This window comes from Ranitomeya variabilis, chromosome 4 (assembly GCF_051348905.1).
Source record: "Ranitomeya variabilis isolate aRanVar5 chromosome 4, aRanVar5.hap1, whole genome shotgun sequence".
Taxonomy (NCBI): domain Eukaryota; kingdom Metazoa; phylum Chordata; class Amphibia; order Anura; family Dendrobatidae; genus Ranitomeya; species Ranitomeya variabilis.
The window spans coordinates 334,008,135-334,031,895 of NC_135235.1; the positions used below are offsets into that span (position 1 = coordinate 334,008,135).

At 45.8% G+C, this 23,761-nt stretch overlaps 1 protein-coding gene across 2 annotated transcripts in view; it reads left to right on the forward strand.

Moving 5' to 3' along the window:
• The window catches only part of LOC143764710 (NXPE family member 1-like), a 245,818-nt gene that overhangs the window by 27,461 nt on the left and 194,596 nt on the right, over positions 1-23,761 (forward strand). Inside the window, exon 2 of one of the 2 annotated variants that reach the window (XM_077250565.1) lies at positions 13,877-13,980. The exons of the other annotated variant lie outside the window; for it this stretch is intronic. Coding sequence (XP_077106680.1) covers positions 13,882-13,980 — 99 coding nt within the window. The 5' untranslated portion in view covers positions 13,877-13,881. The remainder of the gene's footprint in view (positions 1-13,876; positions 13,981-23,761) is intronic. 2 annotated transcript variants of the gene reach the window in all.

Sequence of the window (23,761 nt, forward strand, 5' to 3'; positions counted from 1 at the left end):
GGCAGTGAGTGGAGGACAGGAAAACACCTACAGTGCCCATTTTAATGCCAAAAACATCAATTCTTGTTACTTAAGCTTGTCAATCTTAATTTGCCTTATAATAATAGTTAGGCATTGAAAATTGGGGGTCATTTGGACTACGTCACGGCGCTGGAGCAGGGAGAGGTAATTATTTCAACTTTGCAAGTGCTGTGATCCTGAGCAAGCAGGGGGGCACACTCGTTCACATTGGCACTGGCACAGGGCCCCTTAAAGTACGGCGGTGTGTTGGACGGCGGGGGCGCCTCCCACCGGCAGAGACACTTTTGCGTACTATGAGGGGCCCTGTGCCAGTGACGTCGCCAGGAGTATGCCCCCCCACCTGATGAAGAAACCTGCACTTTCATCTGCACCTTCCTCTTTGTCCCAGTGTAAGGTGGTATAGTATGCGGGAAGGGGAACCTGACTTTCAGCAGGGTCAGATTCTGGCTGTGTAGAGTGCAAGGGGAATGTAGTGGTCTGGGTCAATGTACCAGCAGACTCATCTAGCAGTGGCTGGGCAATGGGCAGGTTGAGAAGGAAACACAGTTAGTAGGCCCAAATAATAAAGTAGGCTAAATGCAGTTCAAATGTGGTAACAAAACTAAACAGGCGGCATTGCTTTGTTCAGTGGAAGACAACTGTAATGAGTGGCTGACACAGTTAGTAGGGCCAAATAATAAAGTGGGCCAAATGCAGTTCAAAATTGGTAACAGGAGTAAACAGGCGGCACTGCTTTGTTCAGTGGAGGAGAACAACAAGCAGCGGCAGACACCGTTAGTAGGCCAAACCAAACAAGTAGGCCAAATGTAGTTAAATATCTGATATAGGCTGAAAGCCTGAAAATTGAAGCTCAGCTTTGTTCAGTGGAAGAGAACAACAAGCAGCGGCAGACACCGTTAGTAGGCCCAACCAAACAAGTATGCCAAATTCAGTTAAATATCTGATATAGGCTGAAAGCCTGAAAATTGAAGCTCAGCTTTGTTCAGTGGAGGAGAAAAGCAAGGAGCTGCAGACACCGTTAGTAGGGCCCAACCAAACTAGTAGGCCAAATGCAGTTTCATATTCAAAATATAGGCCGAAAGCCTGAAGATTGAAGCTCAGCTTTGTTCAGTGGAGGACAGCTGTATTGAGTGGAGCAGACAGACACAGGTAGTAGGCCTAAAATAAAAAAGTAGGCTCAATGCAGTTTAAAATAGGTTACAGGGGTACACAGGCAGCATTGGTTTGATCAGCGGAGGACGATTGCAAGGAGTGGCGCAGACTTACTTGGCCTAAAATAAAAAAGTAGGCTCTATGCAGTTTAAAATAGGTTACAGGGTACACAGGCAGCATTGGTTTGGTCAGTGGAGGACGATTGCAAGGAGTGGCGCAGACTTATTAGGCCTAAAATAAAAAAGTAGGCTCAATGCAGTTTAAAATAGGTTACAGGGGTACACAGGCAGCATTGGTTTGGTCAGCAGAGGACGATTGCAAGGAGTGGCGCAGACAGACTTAGTAGGCCTAAAATAAAAGTAGGCTCAATGCAGTTCTAAACTGGTAACAGGAGTAAACTGGCGGCACTGCTTTGTTCGGTTGAGGACAACTGGAAGAAGTGGCTAAATGTCTGCAAAAAAAATGTTCCTAAATAAACAGGTGGCAAAGATAGGTACAGGGGTGGGTTCCTCTGCTGAGTAGCAGACAGTGGTAGTTCGCGCACAGTATTCACAGGTCTAAATGGAGGGCAGATCCCCTGTATATTTTTACTATCATCTATCATTTCAACAAATTTGTATTGGCAGTGCCATTGAAGGATTTAACAGCACAGACTAAACAGTGGTGGAGCAGTGAGAGATAAGTTTTGCAAGTGGTAGAGCACTGTTTGAGCTGGGGGGAAACACTCTCTCGTGGGCGGCGGTACAGGCCCAGGGCCCCTCATATTGCGATGGTGTGTCTGACGTTGGGTGTGCACCACCACCGCTAGAGACACTTCATTGTACTATGAGGGACCCTGTGCCAGTGCCGTCGGCCAAAAGTGGGCACACCCACCTGTCCAGGCAAACGGCACTCGCACGGGTGCTTGCGCCAAGTTATGACCACGGCCCTGGGGGGGGAGTCAGCCCATTTAGGGAGGTGTAAAAATGGCCTATGGTGGACATTCAGCAGCTGCAAATGGAGGAATTGGAGCAGTCAGTAAGAGGAGGCCAAAAGCCAGACCTTTTTACAGGAAAGCTACGTGTCAGCAGGGGGAAGGTGGGGAAAAATAATTAGAAATCCATGATTGGTTCATTTTAATGAAGGTTAGATCATCAACATTTTGGGTAGCCAGACGAGTCCTTTTTTCGGTCAGTATTGAACCAGCAGCACTGAATACTCTTTCTGATAGCACACTAGCAGCTGGGCAAGCAAGCTCCTGTAATGCATATTCTTCCAATTCAGGCCAGGTGTCTATTTTAGATGCCCAGTAATCAAAGGGGAATGACGTGTGAGGGAGAACATTGATAAGGGAGGAAAAATAGTTCATAACCATACTGGACAAATGTTGTCTCCTGTCACTTTGAATTGATGCCGCAGTACCTGTCGTGTCTGCGGTCATTGCGAAATCACTCCACAACCTGGTCATAAAACCCCTCTGTCCAACGCCACTTCTGATTTGTGCACCTCTAACACCTCTGCCATGTTGCCCCCTGCAGCTCTTGTGAGAACCATCACCGCAGCTATGTGCTGGGAATGCCTGAACCAAACAGTCTACAAGAGTTGCTTGTTTGGTAGCCAATATTTGTTCAAGGTTCTCACGTGGCATGATATTTTGCAATTTCCCTTTATAGCATGGATCCAGGAGGCAGGCCAACCGGACTTGACAGAGGTCTTGTAGCTTCGACCACTGCACACCTGTCAACTCCATGTCTGCCATCCAACTGCCTGCCCGTGTATGTGTATCTTCCCACAAATACATTACAGCACGCCTCTGTTCGCACAGCCTCTGAAGCATGTGCAGTGTGGAGTTCCACCTTGTTGCAACGTCAATTATTAGGCGGTGCTGGGCAAGCTTCAACGATCGCTGATGGTTCTGCATACGGCTGGAGAGTACGGGCGACCAGCGGATGTGTGAGCAAAGTCTTTGCACCTTCAGGAGCAGGGCTGGTGACCCCGGATAACTTTTCAGGAAGCACTGCACCACCAGGTTCAAGGTGAGAGCCAGGCAAGGTATGTATTTCAGTTCTAAAAGGGCTATGGCAGCCATAAAATTCCTTCCGCTATCACTGACTACCTTGCCTGCCTCAAGATGTACACTGCCCAGCCATGAATGAGTTTCTTGCTGCAAGAACTTGGCCAGAACTTCCACGGTGTGTCTGTTGTCGCCCAAACACTTCATTTCCAACACAGCCTGCTGACGCTTACCACTATCTGTTCCATAATGGGACACCTCGTGTGCAACACTGGCAGCTGCTAAAAAGTGCCTGTTGCCTGGGTTTGATGCATATGGGGAACTGAGTGTACACGTGGTATGTTAGCCCGGGTTCTGTACTGTGTGTCCGGTAAGAGGAGTTAGCACTTCTGTTTGCTGCGAGCTGCGTCGCTGTGGGTCTGCGCTGTATTGCCAGCAAGTGCTTCCTGGTTCTATTAGTAAGGATCTATGTCAGCAAACAGAAGCGCTGACTCCTCTTACCCAAAATGCAGCTAACTGTAGTATTATAGAATAGAACCTATTTGCATTCGCCCTAAAAAGGGCTGTTGGTTTAAGATTGCATAATCAGGTAGATAAACACTGACCAGCACACTGTCACTTCTCCTGCAGCTCTCACTACATTATTTCTGTGTACAATGCAATGAAAATGGTGGCTCTGCTTTTTATATAGTCCCAATGATGCTATGCGGCCGACCAATCATAGTAATGGCTATGGCATTACTGTGATTGTCTTGTAATTCTCGTACATTTAGTGGCTGAAAATCAGGTACCAAACATGCTGGGCAGGGAGTATTCGAATGAGTGCCAAACTCATCAAGCAGCCAGATGCTCGAACGAGCCTCGAGTAGTGCAGAGCAGGCTCACCGTCTATACACAGTATCCTTCCTAGTCCTACAAAACTCAGTCCTGTACAGGCCCATTGCCTTTGGCATTGCAAGCTCTGGGGTTTTGTGACTCGGAGTCCTATCCAAGGACCCTTCTCCGAAATGCCACTATGACTAGTCATTCACTTTTCCTCAGGATCTTGCTATTCCTGTCCTTAGGTCTTCTCCTACTGTAGATCACCCCTGCTCTCTTCACTCTCCAAGCCCTATCTGACTAATTACAGTAAGCAGTCATTTGCCCTAACACCAAATCCCTCCCAATATTGGCTAGTCCCAAACATTAACTCTATGCTATCTTACGCTATCGTCATTACTTAGATGACAGTCAGCTACCTATCTCTACACTACCTATATTACATTGTTTTACATTATCACATCCTACACTGTACATTACTTATAATATCACTACACACTGCACACAACCACATCACAATATATACAAATATGTTTGACACAATGCACATTACACAATCCACATGATGTGATTGGTGTTTCCAGGTGTAGGAACGGTGCAGCACTGACCACCACCCTTACACAGTGTATGAACTTTTGCACTCCTTTACATTTTTTTTGTGAGTGTAAAGGTCTGCTGTTATATGAGTTTTAAATGTTGTACTATGTTCTCTTTGCACATCATGAAAACAGAAATTGTTAAATGGTCTGCTATAAGGCCTGCACAACTAGCAGTGGATACCGTGTTGATACTAGGACCTCCACTTCCTCCTCCACGGATACGTGGATTGATCTGTAAACCAGCAGTGGACTCCGCGGTCATAACTGCGATCACAGCACTAACATCTCCTTTGGATATTAAATGCACGGCTCTCCTTTAAACGGCGATAGACAATGCATAAGCCACTGAATATCCAGTCTTTCTCACTATCTTAGATTCCACTGAAACGGACACTGTGTCCTTACATTCCCTAAACTTCTCTAACATGACTTAAAGCAGTCGGTACACTGAGGAAGATCTTATCAACCGAAACGTCTGTTGTTTTTGTAATATTGTGGACTGCATTAAAAAGATCTTCAAAGCATCCATTTTAGTGCCAGGTTTATTCTACGATATCATGGTTTGGGACCCTACCTGAGCACCTCATTCAGCAGTGCCACGGTTTACTTTCATATATTGCTTACACGCTGAAGTCAGTTGCCGGCATCAGAACAAGATGCCGCACTGTGAAAAAGTGGAAGGAAGGTAAGTAGAATCTTTTTTTTTATGTGTGCAGTGTGATGGGAGCCATATGTACCAGCCAGGATGGGTATGCCATATATAGCAGGATGAGGGTTCAATATATACTAGGATGGAGGTGCCATGTATACCAGCCAGGATGGGGTGCCATGTGTACTAGGATGAGGGTGCCATATATACCAGGATAAGGGTTCAATATACACTAGGATGGAGGTGCCATGTATACCAGGCAGGATGGGGTGCCATGTGTGCTAGGATGAGGGTGCCATATATACCAAAATGGGGGAGCCATATATTAAAGGATGGGGGAACCATATATACCAGCCAGGAAAGGGGTGCCATGTATACCAGCCAGGATGAGGGTGTCATGTATTCCAGCCAGGATGGGAGTGCAATGTATACCAGCCAGGATGAGGGTGCCATGTATACCAGCCAGGATGAGGGTGCCATGTATACCAGCCAGGATGAGGGTGCCATGTATACCAGCCAGGATGAGGGTGCGATGTATACCAGCCAGGATGAGGGTGCCATGTATACCAGCCAGGATGAGGGTGCCATGTATACCAGCCAGGATGGGTGTGCCATATACGCCACCCAGGATGGGGATGCCATATCTCCCAGGCTGGGGTGTATTATCTATACCAGGATGGAGGTGCCATCTATACCAAGATTGGGGTGCCATCTTTACAAGGAGGCGGGGGCAATCTATACCAGAATGGGGGGGCCATCTATATCAGGATTGTGGGCTATGTATACCAGCCATGATGGGGGGGCACATATATCAACCAGGATGGGGGACCATACATACCAGGATGTGGGACCATACATACCAGTATTGGGGGGTCATCTATACCAGTATGGGCATCATAAATACGTTGAAGTGGCCCTGGATGGGGGACATTAGTATAGAATTGGGGGACATTATCCCTATAACAGTTTCAGCAGTAGATTCTCCCCATGGTATAGGCCATGGTTCATAAGGTGTGGTGGTTATAGCTGTGATGGTTATAGCTGATAATGTCAGTGTGGTGGGTGTAGCTTATTAAGGCGGACAATGTGGAGGCCATATACTAAAGGAGGCTTATTTAGGTCATAATATGGACAGATATTTTTTTGTGCAGAGGGCATTATAATCACACTGTTATTTTTTATGGTCATTGGGTCGAGATGTGCTGTAGAAGACCGGAGAGAAGTGAATCTGGAGAGAACATCTGCGGATGTGAAAAGTCATCATGACATCTTGACAACATGGAGATGAAAAGAAAGAAAAGACTCAATCAGAGAAGAGATCACCTATAAGGTACCTGGACCTAAATGTTTACTGTTGATACTGACTATGTCTCATCAGTAGCATTGAGCGACTTTTACTTTTTTAGGATCGAGTCGGGTTTCGCGAAACCCGACTTTGTCAAAAGTCGGGTCGGGTGAAATCAGCCGATTATTGCGTAAAGTCGGGGGCCGACTGAAACACAAAACCCAATGCAAGTCAATGGGGAATCAAAGTCGGCAGAGAGTGGAGGACAGGAAAACACCTACAGTGCCCATTTTAATGCCAAACACATCAATTCTTATTACTGAAGCTTGTCAATCTTAATTTACTTTATAATAATAGTTAAGCATTGAAAACTTGGGGTCATTTGGCTAAAGTTGTGGGGGGGTAGGGCTGGCTCAAGTTTTTCGTGGGCCCAGGAAACGCGGAATACGTCACGGCGGTGGAGCAGGGAGAGGTAAGTATTTCAACTTTGGAAGTGCTGTGATCCTGAGCAAGCAGGGGGGCCCACTCGTTGGCACTGGCACAGGGCCCCTCATAGTACGGCGGTGTGTTTGATGGCAGGTGGCACCTCCCACTGGCAGAGACACTTTTGCTTACTATGAGGGGCCCTGTGCCAGTGACGTCGCCAATGAGTATGCCCCCCCCACCTGATGAAGGAACCTGCACTTTCATCTGCACCTTCCTCTTTGTCCCCATGTAAGGTGGTATAGTATGCGGGAAGGGGAACCTGACTTTCAGCAGGGTCAGATTCTTGCTGTGTAGAGTGCAAGGGGAATGTAGTGGTCTGGGTCAATGTACCAGCAGATTCATCTAGCAATGGCTGGGCAATGGGCAGGATGAGGAGGAAACACAGATATAGGCCCAAATAATAAAGTGGGCTAAATGCAGTTCAAATGTGGTAACAGGACTAAACTGGTGGCGTTGCTTTGTTCAGCGGAGGACAATTCTAAGGAGTGGCTGACACAGTGGGTAGGCCCAAATGAGCAAGTAGGCTAAAAGCAGTTCAAAATTGGTAACAGGACTTAACTGGCAGTGTTACTTTGTTCAGTGGAGGACAATTGTAAGGAGTGGCTGACACAGTGAGTAGGCCCAAATAAGTAAGTAGGCTAAAAGCAGTTCAAAATTGGTAACAGGACTAAACTGGCGGCGTTGCTTTGTTCAGCGGAGGACAATTGTAAGGAGTGGCTGACACAGTGAGTAGGCCCAAATAAGCAAGTAGGCTAAAAGCAGTTCAAAATTGGTAACGGGACTAAACTGGTGGCGTTGCTTTGTTCAGCGGAGGACAATTGTAAGGAGTGGCTGACACAGTGAGTAGGCCCAAATAAGCAAGTAGGCTAAAGGCAGTTCAAAATTGGTAACAGGACTAAACTGGCGGCGTTGCTTTGTTCAGCGGAGGACAATTGTAAGGAGAGGCTGACACAGTGAGTAGGCCCAAATAAGTAAGTAGGCTAAATGTCTGCCAAAATTTTTTTCATAAATAAACAGGTGCCATAGCTAGGAACATGGGTGGGCTCCTCTGCTGAGTAGCAGACAGTGGTAGTAGGCGCAAAGTATTAAATGGTCTAAATGGAGGCCAGGGCCCCTGTATATTTTAACTATCATCTATCATTTCAACAAATTTGTATTGGCAGTGCCATTGAAGGATTTAACAGCACAGACTACACAGTGGTGGAGCAGGGAGAGGTAAGTATTGCATGTGGTAGAGCACTGTTCAAGCTGGGGGGAACACTCTCTCGTGGGCGGCGGTACTGGCACAGGGTCCCTCATATTACGACGGTGTGTCTGACGTTGGGTGTGCACCACCAGAGACACTTCATTGTACTATGAGGGACCATGTGCCAGTGCCGTTGCCCAAGAGTGGGCACACCCACCTGTCCAGGCAAACGGCACTCGCACGGGTGCTTGCGCCAGGTGGTGAACACGGCCCTGTGGGGGGAGTCAGCCCATTTAGAGAGGTATAAAAATGGCCTATGGTGGACATTCAGTAGCTGCAAATGGAGGAATTGGAGAAGTAAGTAAGAGTAGGCCAAAAGCAAGACATTTTTCAGGCAAGCTATGTGTCTGCAGGGGAAGGTGGGGCCAAATAATTAGAAATCCATGATTGGTTCATTTTAATGAAGGTTAGATCATCAACATTTCGGGTAGCCATACGTGTCCTTTTTTCGGTCAGTATTGAACCAGCAGCACTGAATACTCTTTCTGATAGCACACTAGCAGCAGGGCATGCGAGCTCCTGTAATGCATATTCTGCCAATTCAGGCCAGGTGTCTATTTTAGATGCCCAGTAATCAAAGGGGAATGACCTGTGATGGAGAACATCAATAAGGGCAGAAAAGTAGTTCGTAACCATACTGGAAAAATGCTGTCTCCTATCACTTTGAATCGATGCAGCAGTACCTGTCGTGTCAGTAGTCGTTGCGAAATCACTCCACAACCTGGTCATAAAACCCCTCTGTCCAACGCCACTTCGGATTGGTGCACCTCTAACACCTCTGCCATGTTGCCCACTACGGCTCGTGTGAGAACCATCACCGCCGCGGTGTGCTGGGAATGCCTGAACCAAATGGTCTACAAGAGTTGCTTGTTTGGTAGCCAATATTTGCTCAAGGTTCTCAAGTGGCATGATATTTTGAAATTTTCCTTTATATCGTGGATCCAGGAGGCAGGCCAACCAGTAATCGTCATCGGTCATCATTTTGATAATGCGGGGGTCCCTGTTTAGGATACGCAAGGCATACTAAGCCATGTGGGCCAATGTTCCAGGTGTAAATCCACTTCTTGTGCTGGGTTGAGGAACACTTTCTTGCAAATGAACATCACTTGTGTCCCGCAAAACCCTGTACCTGACCTTGCAATGCCACCAGTTTCTATTGCCCCCTGAGAAGCATCCTCCTCCCATAAATATTCATCCCCATCATCCTCCTTCTCCTCCTCTTCGTCCGCCACCTCGTTCAGGAGAGTTCCCTGAGCTGACAATGGTTGACTGTCATCAAGGCTTCCCTTCTCTTCGGCTGCAGACGCCTGCTCCTTAATGTGTGTCAAACTTTGCATCAGCAGACGCATTAGTGGGATGCTCATGCTTACGATGGTGTCGTCTGCACTTACCAGCCGTGTGCATTCCTCAAAACACTGAAGGACTTGACAGAGGTCTTGTAGCTTCGACCACTGCACACCAGACAACTCCATGTCTGCCATCCAAGTGCCTGCCCGTGTATGTGCATCCTCCCACAAATAAATTACATCACGCCTCTGTTCGCACAGCCTCTGAAGCATGTGCAGTGTGGAGTTCCACCTTGTTGCAACGTCGATTATTAGGCGGTGCTGGGGAAGATTCAGCAATTGCTGATGATTCAGCATACGGCTGGAGTGTACGGGCGACCGGCGAATGTGCGAGCAAAGTCTTCGCACCTTCAGGAGCAGGGCTGGTAACCCCGAATAGTTTTTCAGGAAGCACTGCACCACGAGGTTCAAGGTGTGAGCCAGGCAATTTATGTGTTTCAGTTCTGAAAGGGCTATGGCAGCCATAAAATTCCTTCCGTTATCACTGACTACCTTGCCTGCCTCAAGATGTACACTGCCCAGCCATGACTGAGTTTGTTGCTGCAAGTACTCGGCCAGTACTTCCGTGGTGTGTCTGTTGTCGCCCAAACACTTCAATTGTAACGCAGCCTGCTGACGCTTCCCATTAGCTGTTCGATAATGGGACACTTCGTGTGCAACACTGGCAGCTGCGGATGGAGTTGTCGTGCGACTGCGCTCTGTGGACGAGCTTTCGCTTCTGGAGGAGGAGGAGGGGTGGCGAATGCCTACAGCCAACTGTTTCCTAGATCGTGGGCTAGGCAGAACTGTCCCACTATGGCTGTCCCCTGTGGACCCTGCATCCACCACATTAACCAAGTGCGCCTTGATGGACACGTAATGTCCCTGGCCATGCCTAGTGGTCCATGCATCTGATGTGAGGTGCACCTTTCCACTGACTGATTGCCTCAGTGCATGGACAATGCGGTCTTTGACATGCTGGTGGAGGGCTGGGATGGCTTTTCTCACAAAGAAGTGCCGAATGGGTAGGTCATAGCGTGGTACTGCGTAGGCCATCAGGTCTTTGAAAGCTTCGCTTTCAACCAACCGATAGGGCATCATCTCCAACGAGATTAGTCTAGCAATGTGGGCGTTCAAACGCTGTGTACGTGGATGAAAGGATGAGTACTTTCTTTTCCTAACGAGAGTCTCTTGTAGGGTGAGCTGGACTGGAGAGCTGCATATGGTGGAACTAGCGGTGGTGGTGGTGGTGGACATGGCGGATTGAGAGAGGGTTGGTGATGGTATTCTTGATGTTGGCCTACATACAGTGTTTCCTACCAATAACCTTGTGATTCCCTGACTGCTTTGGCCTTGCGATGATACGTCCACATTTGCTGCTGGTGGTGTCCTAACCGGTGGGCTTACAGTGAGGGAAACAATGTAGCATTGCTGACTACCTTCATTCTGAGCAGGTGCACCAACTGTACGTGACGTTTGGTAGTTAGTCCAGGCTTGCAAGTGCAGGCTGGTTAAATGTCTACGCATGCACATTGTATTTAAATTTTGAAGATTCTTCCCTCTGCAAAAGGTCTTTGAGCATTTCTTGCAGATAACTTTGCACTGATCATTCGGATCTTGGTTAAAAAATTGCCACACTGCACTCTTCCTACTATCGAATACCTTTTCAGGCATTGCACGCTGTGCTACTTTCACCGGGTTGCCACGCTGTCCTAAAACTGTTTTTGACACATGTTTTTGGCCTGATACGGGCCTGCCAGATGACAGCTGTTGCAATGTAGATGGCTGCTGCGGATCATCCACCTCCGCTTGTGAGCTACTGGCAGCGGCACCCTCTTCCCCCAATGGCTGCCAATCTGGGTCAACAACTGGGTCATCTATCACCTCCTCTTCAATGTCATGTGCACCTTCCTCTGTGTCACCGTGTAAGGTGCTATAGCGTTCGGGACGGGGCACCATAGTCTCATCAGGGTCAGATTCTGGCTCAGTACACTGCGTGGGCAATGTAGTGATCTGAGTCAATGGAATAGCATAATAATCTAGCTGTGGCTGTGCATCAGTGCACTCCATGTCCGATTCATCTTGTAATGGGCAGTTACCAATTTCCCTTTCTAACCCAGGCACGGTATGTGTAAAGAGCTCCATGGAGTAACCTGTAGTGTCACCTGACGCATCCTTCACTTTTGGTTTGGGTGAAGGACACAAGGAAGCAACTTGTTCCTGACTGGGAGCATCCACTGACGACTCACTGCTTTTACATTTTGAACTTTCTGAAGAGGAGGCGAAAGAGCTAGAGGCTGAGTCAGCAAGGAAAGCCAAAACTTTTTAAACTTTTTCCTGCTGCTCCGGCTTTAAAAGCGGTTTTCCTACTCCAAGATAAGGGAGCCTTCGAGGCCTTGTGAAGTAGCCAGACGATGATGCTGGCTCAACACCTCCAGCCTTAGGTGCTATTTTGCTTTTCCCACTACCACCAGATGCTACACAAACACCACCACCATCAGTACCAGCTGGCAACGACCACCCACGGCCTCTTCCACCAGACTTCCTCATTTTTGGGAAAATGTTACCAAAATAACAACCATTATATGGTACTGTAAAACAAGGTAGAAGAAGTATATAAACTTGCTGAGAATTTAAATCTCCCTTTTTATTTTGGGGAGACTGCACCGCAACTCAGGCCCAGTGTATAACACAACACAATGTAAGTGGCAGAATGTGGCTGGCTGATATACGACAAACTAACAGAACTGACGTATATCCACTTTGTGACAATTTGAATCTCCCTTTTTTTGGGGGGGAGACAGCACCGCAACTCAGGCCCAGTGTGTAACACATCACAATGTAAGTGGCAGAACGTGGCTGGCTGATATACGACAAACTAACAGAACTGACGTATATCCACTTTGTGACAATTTGAATCTCCCTTTTTTGGGGGGGAGACTGCACCGCAACTCAGGCCCACTGTACAACACAACACAATGTATGTGGCAGAACGTGGCTGGCTAATATATGACAAACTAACAGAACTGACTTATATCCACTTTGTGACAATTTGAAACACCCTTTTTTTGGGGGGAGACTGCACCGCCACTCAGGCCCAGTGTATAACACAGCGCAATGTAAGTGGCAGAACGTGGCTGGCTGATATACGACAAACTAACAGAACTGACGTGTATCCACTTTGTGACAATTTGAAACACCCTTTTTGGGGGGGAGACTGCACCGCATCTCAGGCCCAGTGTATAACACAACACAATGTAAGTGGCAGAACGTGGCTGGCTGATATACGACAAACTAACAGAACTGACATATATCCACTTTGTGACAATTTGAATCTCACTTTTTTTGGGGGGGAGACAGCACCACAACTCCGGCCCAGTGTATAACACAACACAATGTAAGTGGCAGAAAGTTGCTGGAAGATATCTGAAAAAATCCAAGGACTGTAGTACAATTTCAATCTCCCTACAATGATCTCAGGACAAGTATGGCAGCAACAAAAAGGACTTCTGCACACAAAAATGTAGACAAATAAACAAGATAACTGTGCAGATAGGAGCAACAGGATTTTTGCTTTTAAAAAAGCAGTTGGTTTGCACAGCAGCGTGCAAACAGCAATGCAGCTATCAGGGAGCCTTATAAGGCAGCCTAATAAGCTACAGAGCTGATGCACAAAAATCTAGCCTCCATTGTCCCTGCAAAAAAAAGGTGGTGTTAGACAGTGGAAATCGCTACAGCACAAGCGGTTTGGGGGTTAATCTTCCCTCCCTAACTATATCCCTTCTTCTGACGAAGCTGCAGCAATCTCTCCCTATGCTAAGATCGGCAGAGGTAAGATGGCGGTCAGCGTGCACACCCCTTTATACCCCCTGTGATGCCGCAGAAAGCAAGTCAATCATTGTCATGCCCTTCTCTAAGATGGTGGGGACCGAGACCTATGTCATCACGCTGCCCACACTCTGCGTCCTCCTTCATTGGCTGAGAAATGGCGCTGAATGCGTCATATGAAATGCGACTTTAGCGCGAAGATCGACGACCTCATGGCCGATCCCACACTAGGATCGGGTCGGGTTTCATGAAACTGGACTTTGATAAAAGTCGGCGATTTTTGAATTTGTCCGATCCGTTTCGCTCAACCCTACTTCTAACATTTTTTTGGCCCGGATTTCCTTTGCTTCAATAAATTCTTCTTTAGCATGTTCAGATATATAGAGCAAAAGTTATGTGTAACAAAAGTATGAGCTTTCTGTACTGTTTATCTTTTAGAAAACTGAGGTTACATTTCTTTTTCTTTTTCTCAGGTCTAATGGCTCAACCAATAACGTCCAAAAGTTTCATGGTTATGGTTACAGTTCTTCTATTCTGTTTTCTTATAAGCCTTACTTTTCATCGCAGTTTAAGAAAGGTAAATATGTTAATAATTATCATAAGAAATGATCATAAGAAAAAAAGGCTTTGGCACTAAAAGCACCATTCCAGCATTTTTTTTTTCATTTCACTGTTGGAGTGGAATCACTAACCCATATTCCCTGCCTATAGTAATTTTATTACCGGCTGAAAACTTCAGCTCCTCCTGGCGCCTCTCCGGTCCAATTCTGCTATTTTGTGACTGCAGTTTCTTACTGGCTGGATGTCAGAAGTAACGGTCACATGTTCTCAATACAAGTGTATGAGATCCCCATTCTGGACCTGATAGATGCACGTTGATAATTGACCTCTGGCTTGTCCAGCAAAGGCTAAGTTCAGATTTACATTTGGGGGCTTTGCCGAGGGCTGTGTACGTCCTCCGTTAAGCCCCACCTACTTCCACATACTTCTGCATGCGTCCTGCGTACCTATGTTTAACATTGGGTACACATGACATGCGGATGTGTTGTTTTGGTGGGCCAGCCGACTGCACGGGAACGCATCCGCATACATCCGCTTGTCCCTGCATACCCAATGTTAAAGATAGGTACGCAGGATGCATGCAGAAGTATGCGGAAGTAGGTGGGGCTTAACGGAGGACGTACGCAGCCCTCCACTAAGCCCCGAGCATAAATCTGTACCCGGCCTAACAATGGAGAGATCTGGCAGATCACAAACAGCACAAGACAACCATACAGCTGGAGAACAGAAGATGGCAGCTGGCAAGGAAATTACTAGGGGCCCTACATTAGTGTTACCACTCCAGTGGTAAAAATTAAAAAAAATGATGGCGTGCTGCTTTCATTAAAATCTATTGAAAAATATGTGAAACGTAAGAAAACAAATTAACTCTTATTCCATATGCAGAAGTTTTATTAAAGCAAAATGGTAAAACATATATATATTTATGAAATTGCTCCAAATTATTATGCAAATACTATTTTTCTCTGATTTTCCTATATAGTCTATGCAAATCAGTCAGTATAATGTTCAAATCATCAGCCATTAGAGGTTGAATCACATTTTATAAGACAAACCTCCCAATGAGGTAACATTTTTTTCAAAACCCCCCAAATAATCAAAATGCCCTGCTCCAAATAATTACACACAAACTGAGTTTCAAAACATTTTATAGGCCAAAGAGGAAAAATAGGTGGCATTCCATGATGCAGTAAAACAATCCTTTCTTTATTCAATACAAGTAGTACATACGGTAGATGCAGGGAAGCAGGTGCAGCAGAGGATGACAGTCATTTTGCGTTGATCAGACACTTCAACGGGTACAGGTATGGAAGGAATTGGATAGGCAGTCCCTATTATAGAGACAACGCCTTCTTCACCATCCCTCTGTAACACCAATTAAAACCAACAATCAACAAACTTTTTTTTTACAAAAAGACTGACATGTCGATCTTATCATTAAAGCCACATGGACCTTATGCATTTGTGTGTTTTATACATCTAGCCTCCATACGTAAAAGTACTTTTCGGACTATAAGACGCACCGGAAAATAAGATGCACTCCAAATTTGGGGTGAAAATTGCAGAAAAAAAGATTTTTTTATAAGATGTGGGTCCGTCTTATTGTCCGAATTTACAGTATCTTACCTGAGGGCTGGCGGTGGCAGAGCAGGGTCACAGGAGGCATGGTGTCGGCAGAGGTGGGGTGATGCGGTGCACCTGCACCTGAGCAGGGTCCCTTCCTGCTTAGGTGGGCGACGCCACGGCCTGGTGTCCATGGGGGGTTGCAGTAGTGGTGTGGCGACGGCAGAGGTGCGGCGGCAGAGGTGCGGAATGGCGTGAGCAGGGTCCCTTCCACAGGTGAGGTGATGCAGCGGCCTGGTGTCCATGGGGGGGTTGCAGCAGTGGTGTGGCGATGGCAGAGGTGCGGCGGCAGAGGTGCAGTATGGCGTGAGCAGGGTCCCTTCCACAGGTGAGGTGACGCAGCGGCCCGATATGCAATGTGAGCAGCAGAGCTGGGTTAATCACCTGTTTATCGGTGGTGGCAGCCATCTTCCCGAGGCCGCGCGTGCGCAGATGGAGTGCTCTGCTTCCTGGGGCTTCAGGAAAATGGCCGCGGGAGGCCGTGCGTGTGCAGATGGAGATCGCGGCGGCCATTTTCCTGAAGCCGAGATCTAAATCTGTGAACTCCATCTGCGCATGCGCGGCCTCAGGAAGATGGCCACCACCACCGATAACAACATGATTCACCCCGCTCTGCTGCTTACCGGGCTGCTGCATCACCACACCTGTGAAAGGGACCCTGCTCACGCCATACCGCACCTCTACCGCCGCACCTCTGCCGCCGCCACCACACCACTGCGGGTAAGCCTGCATTACGACTATAAGATGCACCCCCTATTTTCCCCCCTTTTTTGGGGGGAAAACGTGCATCTTGCAGTCCGAAAAATACGGTAGCTTTTTTTATCTCACCACCTTGGTCTGGTAAAGACACCCTTTCTAACCCAGCAAAACCTTCGGGTCTGAATTATGTACATCACGTATATGCCTTATCAGACGCATTGATCCTTTTAAAATTTTCCCTAAACCTTACAAAAAGGGGTCTAACAGTGTTTCCTATATAGTACCTGTTGCACGGGCAGAAATGGACAAACTGAGTTCTAACAAGAAATAAACTGATTGACAAAATGTGATATTGGATTCGTTTTCAAGTGAAAAAGACAAAAGACAACGGAGGAATTTTTTTACCAGTTATTTTGGGGTACCTTTAACCAGTTTCGGACCAAATTATCCTTCAAATTTTGGAAATAAATAAGATGGCACTCTGGAATAATACTGCTGGTGGTGCTCACGTCGGGCGTCCAACCCATACAATTAGGCAAAAAAATTACTTAGTTGCCACTCAATATTTGAAAAAAATTGATTGCTTCTTTATTGTACATCCAGACTAAACAAATTAAATTAAACATTTTCGGTCCGTCATAGGACCTTCATCAGAATATCCTTATTGGAGAAAACTTGATGTCATATGAAATTATGGGAATAAAGGCGGCTGTGTGCAGTCTGGTGATGGTAATGCCAACTGGACCCGGTGGGCTATTCACATAACAGGAGAGGGGCAGCGCTACTTCAATATGCAAAGGACTTGCAACAGGAATGGCGCTGAGTGCCTCAGTAAGTCATATGGCAAGCCCGCCCTTCAGTAGGGACGCCCAGGAGGCGGAAAGCTAATGTGACCCTGTGGGGCTGTGACGTGGTAAAAGATAAACAGCACTCCAGTACTTGGCAGGATCCTTCACGACCTTAGACGTTTCCATACATTCAGAGCACTTACCAACCTTGCACATATGGATACGTCCAGGCAATTTTGAGTGCACAGTAGCCTTGCGCACAAGATCGCCGCCAGGTATCAGCTGATTCTGACAGCTGACTCCCGGCGTTCAGTGCCAGGAGCGGTGCCAGCACCACTGCCATCACTTTGACCCCCCAAATGCTGTGACCGCAGCATTTATTGAGCAGGCAGAGAGCAGAAAACCCCCTCTGACCTTGGATCGGCGCCCCCCGCGAGGGGTCCGATCTTTGCCATGGTGACCCAATGTTGTCATGGAAAAATCCGGGTCACCAGGCACTAGCAAGATAATTAGATCTTGTGCAGTGGATTATCTAACTGCAGGGCTGACAAGCTATAAAGCATTGCAATGCTCCTGTATTGCAATGCTTTATAACAGTGATCAGAGTGCAGAAAGTGAAAGTCCCACAGTCGGTCTAAGTAAAAATAAAAAAAATAAAAAAAAAGTTGTAAAAATATATTTTTTTAAAATCATTAAATAATTAAAAAATAGAAAATATATTGTACCCATAAATAAATATTTTTATGAAAAAAAATAAAAAAAGTATACATGTTTGGTATCGCCACGTCCGAGATGACCTGACCTATTTAACTGTCCCACTAAGTTAGCCCCTTAAGTGTACACTATATAAAACAAAAAAAGACAAAAGCAGTGCTCGTGCCTGTAAAAACCCCGGGAATGAATGGATTGCAGGGGAATGACCTGTAGTTACCTTGAGTTGCGGTGAGGCGCCCTCTGCTGGATGTCCTCATGAATTGGAGCCTCATAAAAGTTCCCACGCTCGAGTTCATATGAGGACATCCAGCAGAGGGCGCCTCACCGCAACTCAAGGTAACTACAGGTCACCCCGCTTTCCATTCATTCCCCGGGGTTTTTACAGGCACGAGCACTGCTTTAGCAGAGCTCCTGGCTGTATAATGATTTAACCCCTTCAGATGGATTTACTTCGTGGGACTTGACCTGAGCGACGGAAGGTATGAGATATTGTTGTTTTTTTATTTTTCCTTTGTTACAGAACGAGGGTCTTCAGGTGGATTACCAGTATAATAAAATATTACAACAACCTGTTTCTTTATTTCATTAAAATACTTTTAAATAATGTGTGTGTGTTTTATTAACCATTTCGTACTATTGGATTAATAATGGATAGGTGTCATAATTGACACCTCTCCATTATTAATCTGGCTTAATGTCACCTTACAATAGCAAGGTGACATTAACCCTTCATTACCCCATATCCCACCGCTACACGGGAGTGGGAAGAGAGTGGCCAAGTGCCAGAATAGGCGCATCTTCCAGATGTGCCTTTTCTGGGGTGGCTGGGGGCAGATGTTTGTAGCCAGGGGGGGCCAAGAACCATGGACCCTCTCTAGGCTATTAATATCTGCCCTCAGTCACTGGCTTTACCACTCTGGCGGAGAAAATTGCGCGGGAGCCCACACCAATTTTTTCCGCCATTTAAACCTTTATTTTACAAGCCACAGTGCCCAAATTTTGCACATACACACTACTAACATTAGTAGTGTGGAATATGCAAAAAAAAAAAGGGATATAAGATGGTTTACTGTATGTAAACCATGTCTCATATCCTGTCGGGTTTGGGAAGGAGAAATGAAAAGCCAGCAATTGAATTACTGGCTTTTCTCTAACACCGGTGCATATTTCTCGCGTCACACGCATGGTCCATGTGTAATCCGTATTTTTCTCGCCCCCATAGACTTTCATTGGCGATTTTTTTTTTGTGCAATACGGTGACAAACGCAGCATGCTGTGATTTTCTACGGCCGTACAAGACCGTATATTACGGATGCGTAATATACGGCAGATAGGAGCTGGGCCATAGAGATTCATTGGGCCGTATGCAATGCGTATTTTACGGACGTAGTTTATGCGCTCACACGTCCGTAAAACTCGCTAGTGTGATGCCGACCTTATAAGTGCCTCACTCGGGGATTTCATCTGAATCATGTCACTCGGGGATTTAGATGGAAACCTCATAGTTAAGTGCTCAGTGTAGAGTGTGGGAGAAATGTGTTCTCAAATAGAGATGAGTGAACGTGTTCAGAAAATGTTCACCAATCTCAAATTTGGCTTTGTGTTCGCTTTCTCGAGCATTTTTACTCACAGTTTATGCAAAATTTGGTCACAGTTTGGTAAATCATTGTGTTTCCACTAAAGCTTTTGTTATTACTTTGGCTAGGATAGTGCTGCTGTTTGATGAGCGAAGGGGACAGGGGGATGTGTATGAAGAGGGGACGGGGTGTAGAGAGGTTAGAGGAGCATTTGGAGAAGTTAGAAGTTAACTTTATGTGTGTTGATTCCGGCAGCCAATCAGGATGCAGAAACCATCCACAACTTCTTGACACAAGGTCTTCTGTGATTAGTTGCCAAAGTCACATGTTTCTGGCCAGATAAAAAGCGGACATCTTGTTTTGCTGGTGCAATTGTCTCAGTGTCACAGTTCAGAGAGGTCGCTCCTGGGCTAGTGCTAGTAATGGTGCTGCAAGTGAACTTGTCAGTTAAATAGATAGGATCCTGTCCTGTGTGAAATCGATCTTCCTGTATCAAGTAGATTGTACAAAAACTGTGTGGCAGTCTCCAGCAGCCCCATTTGCTACTTCAAATCATTTGTGATAAAATTTAGTTTCAGAGATGGGGTGCAGTGAGGAGGCTAAATTCGCTAATCCAAATGGTTTGTGATAAATCTGTGTTTCAAAGACAAATCACAAGGCTAGATTTCCACAAAAAAATTGTTAGGCCTAATATTGGGGTGAAGCCACGAGGCCCAATTAGCCAATCCAATCTTGATGAACAGTAAAGGAGTTGTCCACAACTCGGACAACCCCTTCTCAATTGGTATATTCCTTAGTAAAATACCACCAGCCTATACTCACCTCCCGTGTCTGCGGTGTTCTAGCAATGATAGTGACGCGCCCACAGGGCAGTGGGATACTCGGTGCCAGGTCCGGTCGCAAAGGGGGATGTCACAGTGGCTGCCACCCGGTCCATGGCCCTGGGCATCAAAGTTAAAGGGAGTTAAATGTTCAAAGTTTGTCGTGATGCCACCTGTGGGGTTCGGTCAATAGGGGGACTGACGCTGCATTAAAAGGATCCCCTGGGGGATTTTGCAGCAGCCCAGATGTTACACTTCCCACAGGTGAAGCGGGATCCCCAGTGGTCCTATGGTGTGTGGCATAGATGGTAAAGCCGGTGAATAAATGGAGGAGACAGGTTGTAAGTCTTTACCTGGTTTGCTGCAGGTTGCTGGCCACAGTCTAGGGTACCAGGCACGGAGGATGGTGGTCCGGCCGGCTCAGAGGCAAGTAAGAGTTCTCCTGTACCAATAGAGGTCCGTGAGCCTTTCCAACTAGCGCCTTTCAAGGTGAGGTACCTGCTGCCTGAAGTTTCCTACAGGGTCCTGCAGTTTCCCCTGTCCTGGGACAGGTACCTGCATGACGGGCAGCTTGAGCCTTTTTACAGGGACTCTAACATGCCCCAGGCTCCTAGGTCCTGCTGCGTCTCATGCGTGGTGTGGGCAGTTAATGTGTAGTGTCATGCCCTCCAGTTCTGCTCTGTGTTCTAGAGTCCCACAAAAGCCTCGGGCTCCTAGTTCCTGGCTACTGCGCTTCAGTTCTGAGGGTGTCCAGCCACAGTTCCCCTCTGAGTTCTGTTCCTCTCCTGTGCTCCTTCCCTTCTGGATACTCCACATACAACAACCGTTCCAGGTCTCTCACTTCTTCCAGAGGCTGCAGCTCCTTTGTGGCTGCCAGGCCTCTCTGTCTGCACTCAGTTCCAGACTTCCTTCTACTTCTGTGTCTCTCCCAGACTACTCTCGCTCCTCCTCCAGATCAGTATACATAAAGCCTAGGGAAGCTCCCCTGAATCCGGGTGCTGAGCTCCCCCTCCTGGCCTGGATTCAGAATGTGTTGCATGTGTGTACCTTACCTGGTGAAGAGAACTCCTTTGCCTCTGAGCATGACATTGGGAAGGAAAAGCAACATCACTGCAGCAACCGGTAACCTGGGGTGTTGCAATAGTGCCTGGTCTCACAAGGCTCTTGTGATATGTATATTGGTAAAATTGTCATTATCTTTATTATACAGGTTGGTACCAAATTTATAAAGGTTTGCCTATGCTTTGTGTTTTGTGCAAAAAAAATGACTTCGAAAAAAATATTTTTCTTTTTGGTCATTATTTTCAGATACACAGAACTTTTTTATTTTTCAGTAGATGAAGTTATATAAGGGCCACTTTGTTTTTAAGGACTAGTTGTAGTTTCCATTGGTGCCATTTTTAGGTACATAGGACATTTAGATCACTTTTTAATTATTTTTTTGTTATGAGGCATGAATAAAAAAGCAATAAATGTGATTTAAAAAAAAAAAAAAAAAAAATTTTATTAAGGAGGGGACGGGTTAACATTTATTGAAATGTTAACTTCATTGTACATGTTAATACGATTATGATACCCAAATTATATTTCTTTTATTTTCTTGTTTTACTTTTTTGTGCAAAAAATTATTTCCAACTATTTTAAGATCCCTTTTTTACGTTTAGTAATAAAGACCTGTATTAGAGCTTGTTTAGCGCAGAACGAGGTGTAGATTTTATCAGTACCACTTTGGGATACCTACTTTTTTTTACCATTTTTTTTTAAAGGTAAGATAAACAGAGGCAACATTCCTGCCAAAGTTTTCGGGTATACTCTGTGCACACCATTTTATAATATAGGTTATTCTGATTGTGGCCATACTAAATACTTGTTGTTAATGTTGATTTCTTTATGTAAACCATTTTTTATTATTAAAACTGTGATTTATTTTTTTATATTTACTTTTATTTTTTATTTTTATCTATCTGATTGCACGAGGTGACTTGCACTTGTGATCCTTTAATAGCATTGCTAATACAATGTACTACTTATGTACCACAGTGCATTTTCTCTATCTACTATGCAGTATCTTTATCTATTGTTCTCTATCTACAACAGTGCATTATCTCTATCTACAGTATCTCCAGTTAGTCAATGTTGCTCCTCCAGCATGATATGATTAGCTGAGGGCTATAAAATATAGGAAAGCAATTGTCAGGCTTCCCTGTTGCCATAGCAACCATCAGCACTTCGCGCTCATGCTGAGGGGGTGTCAATGGGCGCAACTACGTGAAACGGCCATCATTCTTTGTTCCTCCCCCACACATTCCCTGTCCTTCACTCTGCTACACAAATACTTCTCTGGAGTGTTCCTCTACAGACACTGAACCACTACTGCCTCTCAAGGTCAGTTACTTAAGCCCCAAACCACACCCTGGGGTGGAGATAAGGTGGGTATTCTCCCACTCGCTCTATGATTGCCCACATAAAACTCAACCCATTATACAAATTAGCTGTTAACCCCTCACCGCACTTAGTGTGGTGGAGGAAAATTTCTGGGTTTTATATAACTGATGCCAATAAGCGTGGTGAAACATATCTCCCCTCCAGCACTTAACCAGTGACTTTGTCACACAACCAATTAGCATCTCTCTGCTGAAGCTTTGGTGCAGTTTGTGGCCTGGGTCTCCTGAGCCAATGTGGAGAGTGGGGCCTGAGACTGGAGTTTTACAGGCACTGAGCATATTCCAGCACTAGTCCTGCTACTGTCCTGCAATTGAGGATCACAAATATCTAGCCCCAAACTACAATGAGCAAAGGCAATGGAAGCCCCTTTTGCCTCTTCTGCACTTATGTTTATTTTAACCCTTTCCTGAGAAAATCTCACATACAAACTTTGTTATTTTACTTAAAGTTCCTGGACCTTGACATTTTTATGACCATTTGAGCTGATTTACCAATGTACGAAGGGTGTGGATTAAAGATTTCCCCTGACCCACTTCCTGTGGACTGAGAGCAATGAAACTTGGCACAGTTATTAGTCCTGCTCTAAATTGATGCCACCTAGGGACACAACTTCTCCCATCCCTTTAAGCAACTGTAAACACCTTGCATGTAGAAGTCGACAGGTTGCTCCAAAAACCATGTATGAACATCAGTATAAATATAAAGAAAAACTCTATCTTTATGAACCACCCAACTTACCTAATTCTCACCATTATTAACTTTTTTCACAACTTTTCAACTTAGAACACTGAAGCTAAAGTGCAGCAGGTGTATTTGTTTTAAAGGGAACCTGTCATCATAATTTTACAGTCCAATCTGTAGGAACGATGTTATAGAGCAGGGCGGGCTAAGCAGATTGATATATATGGTAGTTTTGTAAGAAAAGATCCAGTATAACTTGTGTATTAATTATTTAATTCTCTGCACTTTCTGGGATTTTCAGTCCACTGGGCGGTCATATCAGTGATTGAAAGCTGTCTCTGTATGTACACTGGTACAAAGTAGGACAGCCCAGTGGACTGAAAATCCCAGAAAGAGCAGAAGATTAAATGATTAAATCACAGGTTATCGTGGATTTTTTCTCACAAAAC